Source organism: Arachis ipaensis, chromosome B07 (genome assembly GCF_000816755.2).
Source record: "Arachis ipaensis cultivar K30076 chromosome B07, Araip1.1, whole genome shotgun sequence".
Classification (NCBI taxonomy): domain Eukaryota; kingdom Viridiplantae; phylum Streptophyta; class Magnoliopsida; order Fabales; family Fabaceae; genus Arachis; species Arachis ipaensis.
Genome location: NC_029791.2, coordinates 110,656,871 through 110,663,406, shown reverse-complemented (window position 1 = coordinate 110,663,406; position 6,536 = coordinate 110,656,871). Strand labels below are relative to the sequence as shown.

Genomic DNA, 6,536 nt, shown 5'->3' with positions numbered 1-6,536 from the left:
ATCCCGTACCATTAGAAAATCAACTAAAAAAGTAGTTAACTAAAATAAATTAGTTGAAATATAGGAGCTCTGTTATAACAAAAAAAAATTTAATTATTCTAATTTTTTAAATTTTAAAATTAAAAATACAAAAGATAAACTTAAATTAGTTTATATTATAATTGGCTCCTTAAATTTTTTCTAAAATACTTTTAGTATTATCTTACCGTCAATTATACTAACAAATTAGTATGGACTTACACATAAACAATAGTGTCCAATGTGGCAAACCACCCCTTCTTACTGTTAGTGTTCTAAAAGAAATAACTACATAAAAAAATAATATTACATATCTAAATTTTTTCCTAACTAAATTCAACTAAATTAATTTAATATAACAAAAATATGTTATAACTATTTTATTATTTAATTTTATTAAATTTAGTTCATAAAAAAATTTGGATACTCTACGTAAAATAATAAATAGTTAAAAAGGATAGAAAATCCTAAATCCTAAACCTTTCCCAGCTTCTATCTCTTCTCTGCATCTTCTCCTCCTTTCTTTTTGGTTATCGATTCCATGGCCTCGCAAGGCTCCCAAGGCACGCGTAGCAGGTCGAATCAGCAACCAGGCCCTTGACGCCCGTCGAAGGAGGACAACATGTTATTGTGGTGAGAGGCCCGTGCTTGCTACTTCGTCCACTGCAGAGAATCCTGTATGCAGGTTCTGGGCTGTGTTAATTATGTGGTTAGTACAAAATATTGTGTTTCTGTTGATAGTTATAGTTTGAAGTTATTTGAAGATATTTGTTTATATGACTGCTTTTGTGTTATTTTTATGGATTAGATTGGAAAAGAGTGAGGGTACTTTGTGCTTTGTGTGGTGGGCAGAATCCGAGGATGACCCAAGAGTTGCAAAATTGAGAAGAAAAGTCACAACTTTGAAGGATAAATTGGCAACGTTTCAACTGAGGTCTATAATTGTAGTATCATTTACTCTGGTTGAATGGACAGCTGCATTAATCTTACTATTTTAGTGTGTGAAAAGATGACTTTCACAACTAAGTGTGCCCTTTAAACAAAATAAAATGACATTATAACTAAGTGTACCCTTCAAACAAAATAAAAAATGACAATATTTTATGGTTGTGGAAACAAAGGAAAGAAAGAAAAATGGTTATATATATTAAAAAATAAATCAATTTTACATGGAAGAAGTTCGTCGACTAACCTAGTCTTGATATATACAGACATAATAACTACGAGTACAAATCAATATGAATGTGTTATTTCTTCTATTTCAATATTTGGGTATACTAGATCATCACAATCTCATATAACTTATCATGAATAGATTTTTGTCATTGATTAAGTAGAGAATCTAATCAATGATGAACCAAGTTCTTAATCCATTGCAAAAATCTATACATGATAAATCATACAAAATTTTTCGCACAGATCAGATCAGATGATCTGATCATATCCTTGGCTGTTATGTTTCTAGGCAAGAACAGAAATGATCCTCATCAAATAGTGTTGTGATCAAATCATGTGATGTGTCTCGGCGATCGTTCAGTGAAGATCACAAGGTACAAGGTACAAGGTATATCAATATTACTACATCACCTATGATACAATAGTTAGTTAGTTTGGTTAGACTTGATAAATGTGGTTAAATGCAGCTTGTGATGGATGCCACAATATTCGATTTAACCACATTTACATCTCTTAAATCCAACCAAATCAAAGAACTACTAGAGTGTGATTTGGCATATTGATGCATCTCGTGATCTTCAGTGCAAAATCAGAAGAAATTCATGCCCCAGCCTCTTCACCGCGGTATCCTTCAAATGTGTCTGATGATTTTGATAACCTTGAATGGTGCAAGAGACATGAAATTGAGTGTAGGTTTCAGGGGAGGTTGACGAGCGTTAACTTCTGTCAGGGAGTGAGGAGAGTCAGCAGAAGATGTACTATGATTACATTCATCACTATCATATTTTTTATCACTGTCAGAAAGCAAACAACAAATTAAAGGAACCCAAGCTAAGCTAAGACAATTAATCAGCTAGAGGTAGCCATGTGATACTAACTAACAGTAACAGCAAAAGGAAGTTACCCGATTATATTATGAATCTTGTTAATAATCCTGGAGCCAATGGAGTGTCTGGGACTGGATTTTGAATTGTGTTTTGGGCTATTGCGTTTGCGTGTATTCTCCTACAGAGCATAAAAAAAGATCATATCAGCATGTTCAAGTCATGATTAAGAATTAAGATTCTAGGATAACTAGCACTTACTTTTGGTCCCGGGTCTCCTTTAGGATGATAGAGTTGTTGTGGATGAATTAGGACATCTTGATCATGCAAATTTTGTACAAAGGCGTGTGTAAGGAGGGTTGCTGCTGTTGGTCGATCCGCAGGGTTCCTTCTGAAACACTGCTTAAGGAAATCCTGTCCCTCTGAAGATAGAGTTTCTGGTATAGGTGGGGATCTGTGTAGTACCTTGAACATTGCTTGAGGCTAATGCACAAAAATAGTGCAATAAACAAGTTTAATAAAACTACATGGGAAGATTAGAACAGAAAGTTCAATTATAAATGAGACGCTCACCCCTTCAAACTCGCTCCAAGGAGGTCTGCCAGTCAGCATTTCAATGATGGTGCACCCTAAGCTCCATATGTCGATGGCCATGGCAATGTCAGGATTTGATTCTTTCTTTATGGCAGCCATCATAAGCTTCACTCAACAAATTAGAGGAAAAAGAGCATGTCATTACTCATCATCAATTTAGAAATCTGTAATCCATAGTGATCATGATTCATAAATTACCTCTGGAGCCATCCAGTAGGGACTTCCCTTCAATGAAAGTTCATATGATTTCTCTGTCAGCTGGAAAAAGAAAACCACAAGTAAAATTGTAAAAACAAAAAATGCATTTGCTTGCTGGCTTTAATGATAATTCTTTAGTAATAACAACTAGAGACCAGTTATAACACCAGGTGAGAAAATTAACAGAATATTTATATATCTATATGAAATAAACTAAGATAGAACAACAGAACTTCGAAACTCACAATCTTTGACACCCCAAAATCTGCAAGCTTGACAATGCCAGAGGCATCAACCAGCAAGTTTGCACCTTTGATATCCCTAGAGCCATAAACAACAATGTCAATTAGACCCCACTTTTCTGGTTTAATAATGGCCATTAGACCTTATTAGCAAGAAATGGAACCCCAAAAAACAAAAGTTGTAGGCAGCACGAATGTTAGTTATACACTCATGATTTTTTTCATTTGTTTTGAGCATACGTATAAGCTTGTTTCAGCTTGCTCATCAGATTAGATTATTATATATCATATGCTGAGAGATAAACCAATTACGTTCGTTCCTTTCATCAAACTTTGTTACCTGTGGATAGTCTTTGTATTATGTAAGTATGCCAATCCAGAGAGAATATGCCGAGTGAAATTGCGAACAACAGACTCAGTCATAGCTCCACAATTTTCATGTATAAATTTATGAATTGATCCAGGATGAACATACTCCATATATATGTACAAGTGATCACCAACCTAACAACAAAGATATTTTAGATATTCAATCTTACTTGACAATCATAAAAAGCCTTAAACTTTTACTTAGATTCTATAAGTCTAGTGGGAACAAGAAGCAAAATTTACTCACTATTTCACTGCCATAATACTGCACAATGTTAGGGTGGTGTAGCTGACGGAGAATTCGGATTTCCTGAAATAAGGAATTGTTTAGAATAACAGGCTAATCATTGTCCAAAAAGATCAAAATAATATTCCATTAGTTATCCAAAGAAATTTACAAACTATTCTTGAACAGACATCAGCTCCTGTGGTCCCATTTAGATCAACATTAAAAATTAAAAGACTTGAGTGTAGAACCTGCTCTAGTTGCTTTAAGGAATCAGCAGACTTAGGATCATCATGAATCAGATCCACCTCTTTCATTGCACACGATGCTCCCGTTTCTCTGTTAGATAAACATGAATGCACATGAGTTATGATAGAGAAGGCATACTTTGAAGTCAATAAACAAAAAAAATGAAGTGCATACAGGTTGGTAGCATGATAAACACTTCCAAATGATCCACGGCCAATGAGTTTCCCTTTCTGCCATTGACCCTTCTTCATGGAGGGTGAAATTTCAGAAGTTTGATGCATGATAGTTGATTGAGCCGGTGATGGAGATGGAGATGGAGATTTAGGCGGAAGGGGTAATGGATGTGCATTGTTTTCAGGCCGCTCTTTGGAGCAAAGATTATAAGGCTGAGATCCCTCTCGAATGTTATTAGGAGTGTGGAAGGGACTGCGGCCGCGAAGGGAAGAAAGGTCTGGACTGTGAAGTGTTTTCGCCGGTGACACTTTGAAAGTTTCATTGAAATCTTGAATAAAATGTATGGAAGGATCATAGAAATCTAAGTTGCTGGATCTACGCGGACTTGTAACAGGACTGGATAGTACGCTTGTTGGGGCACTCTTGGCAGCATAATGCAGTTTCAACTCAGAAATAGTCTCAGAGTAACTCTCATGAGAGTGTTCTTGGGGATCTTTGTATGCAATATTGCCTGCAGATATGACAAGCTAATAAGGTTCATGACCAAAAACATATAACATTCAATTTCAATACATGAACAATAATGGAGAAATCACCAGATAGCACCGTTGTAGATGGTATATTGACCCTTAAATATCTTGCACTCTGGATCGTCGGATCAAAAGATGCTCTGCGCAAATTGCTTGGAGATCTCACATTTTTAGCTGCATCATGATCCGCACTCTTTCTGGTACTTTATACACAAACATAACACCAAAAGGAATCAAATTATAACTCATTAGGAGCTGATTTCATTAAACTATATTAAAAAGAAAAAAAACATACACGTCAAAACCAAAATCAGCTATTAAAATCAAGTACGAGTATAAAATACATATTGAAATACAAAATATACATTAAAATCAGTTAATTTGGTGGTTGATTTGGTGTGCACATGGCATTTTTGGAAAAAAAAATCGCATAAGAAATAAATGGAACAAGAAACATAGCAGCCCTGTCTATAACCAAAGACTACTGAGATTTTATGACAAGGTATATAAAGTTATAAACTAAGCATAAAAACCCTATATGATATAAAGTATGAAGTTTTGACCAAGTCCAATACAATAATCAAACACAAATCCAAGTGAAGATAATAAACTAGAAACTGAGAGGCACGGCAACATTAATAATGATGCTTAGGGCTTACCGCGGAGTGGCAAAGAAAGGATGACCGGAATTGGGACTAGTTGACTCGGGACGGCGGGTCAACGGGGAGTCAGGACGTGGCAGGGGGAGAGGCACGGGAGGCGAGTCGAAGGACTTGAAAGAAGGGAGAGGAGAAGCCGGCAAGGAATAGGTGTCGGTGGCAGCGTCATGGTCGCGGAGTCTCCTCTGCCTCGTAAGCCTCCGCTGCTGAATCGACTGCCCCTTGCTGTCAGCGGCAGCTGAAGAGACAGTTGAACAAGAAAAATAAAAAGTAGAAGAAGAAGAAGGCTTGTTATAGTTAGAAGAATCCATCTGAGACGGAGAAGAAGAAGAAGAAGAAGAAGAAGGGAGTAGGACGGTGGCGGTGGCGGTGGCTGTGGTTGTGGTTTCTGAAGTCGTCGTCGTCGTCGTCGTCATGTGAGGAGTGCCACTTTTTGGCTATGACGACAGAGGCATAGGAAGAGGAATAAGTTACAAGTTCCGTCAACCGTGGGAAGCAACTCCGCTACTTCTCAAAATAATACTGTGCCTTGTGTTTTGTGTTGGACTTGAATTAATTTCAATATACGCATTCTATCAAGGTTTAAGTGGTCAACACCTTTGACTTTTGGTTAAATTAAACGGGTAAACTTTGAAGACAGATTAAGCGTTCACAATGGGATATACTCACTATCACAAACTTATTACGTCCAATTGGAAAAAATAGCGTGAAGTCAAATTACCTTTTATTTTTAATATGATAAAAAATTCACCAAAATTTAAATACCTTGTCGTTGAAAATTACTTCTCTATAATTATCATTTAATGTTTTGATTAGTCTCTACTGCTAATGTTTAACACCCTTTGAAAAAAAAAATATTGCCACTAATAGGAATATTTGCTATGGTTAGCTAATGACATGCATGTAGAGAGTGACATGTGAAAGAAAGAACCAACTACCAAGTCATATGAAGAAGGGGTAAACGGAGAAGAACTTAATAAATAATAAAGTTGCTACAAGCAGGGTTAAGAAAGGATGTAGAGACGAAACAATAGAGTGAAAATGAACTAATTAAATAAATAATGTAATTATCTTATTATCATCAGTTCATTATTCAAATTTTTAGTATTGTTATTTAAAAGCAATATAAATTGTAAAACTCAAATGGAAACTTAATTAAGTATAAGTATAAATAATAATAGTATATTGACCTTAGTTTACTTTTATCAAACTTTTAACTAAATTCTTATGATTTGAAAATTTATAACTAAATTTATATAACTAAAAGAATATTTTTA

The 6,536-nt window shown here is 35.4% G+C and overlaps 1 protein-coding gene and 1 long non-coding RNA gene across 4 annotated transcripts; one reads left to right on the top strand and one right to left on the bottom strand.

The window, feature by feature from the left end:
• LOC107610197 lies at positions 445–1,135 on the top strand. Its single transcript, XR_001613435.2, has 2 exons — positions 445–727; positions 827–1,135. It is a non-coding gene; the product is annotated as an uncharacterized LOC107610197 (long non-coding RNA).
• Positions 1,202–5,814, bottom strand: LOC107610195 (mitogen-activated protein kinase kinase kinase 5). Of its 3 annotated transcripts, none has more exons than XM_016312298.2 (12): positions 5,260–5,814; positions 4,667–4,803; positions 4,071–4,581; positions 3,899–3,986; positions 3,669–3,731; positions 3,393–3,556; positions 3,056–3,131; positions 2,811–2,870; positions 2,592–2,717; positions 2,280–2,501; positions 2,099–2,199; positions 1,202–1,917 (listed from the first exon to the last, which is right to left on the bottom strand). In XM_016312298.2, the coding sequence occupies exons 1-12, from the start codon at positions 5,673–5,675 to the stop codon at positions 1,911–1,913; spliced, it is 1,971 nt and encodes a 656-aa protein (XP_016167784.1). In that variant the 5' UTR covers positions 5,676–5,814; the 3' UTR covers positions 1,202–1,910. The 3 variants fall into 3 exon arrangements, with proteins under 3 accessions (XP_016167784.1, XP_016167782.1, XP_016167781.1); XM_016312296.2 differs by having other exon boundaries at positions 1,202–1,988; positions 4,667–4,797; XM_016312295.2 differs by having other exon boundaries at positions 1,202–1,988; positions 5,260–5,813.

What these genes read in the sequence shown, in the direction of transcription:
- LOC107610195 (XM_016312295.2), bottom strand. Translation starts at nt 5,675, where the DNA reads ATGACGACGACGACGACGACGACTTCAGAAACCACAACCACAGCCACC. An exon ending in ATCTACAACGGTGCTATCTG is followed by an intron (nt 4,582 to 4,666) that starts GTGATTTCTCCA and finishes TCATATCTGCAG; the next exon opens with GCAATATTGCATACAAAGAT. An exon ending in AGTATTATGGCAGTGAAATA is followed by an intron (nt 3,557 to 3,668) that starts GTGAGTAAATTT and finishes CTTTGTTGTTAG; the next exon opens with GTTGGTGATCACTTGTACAT.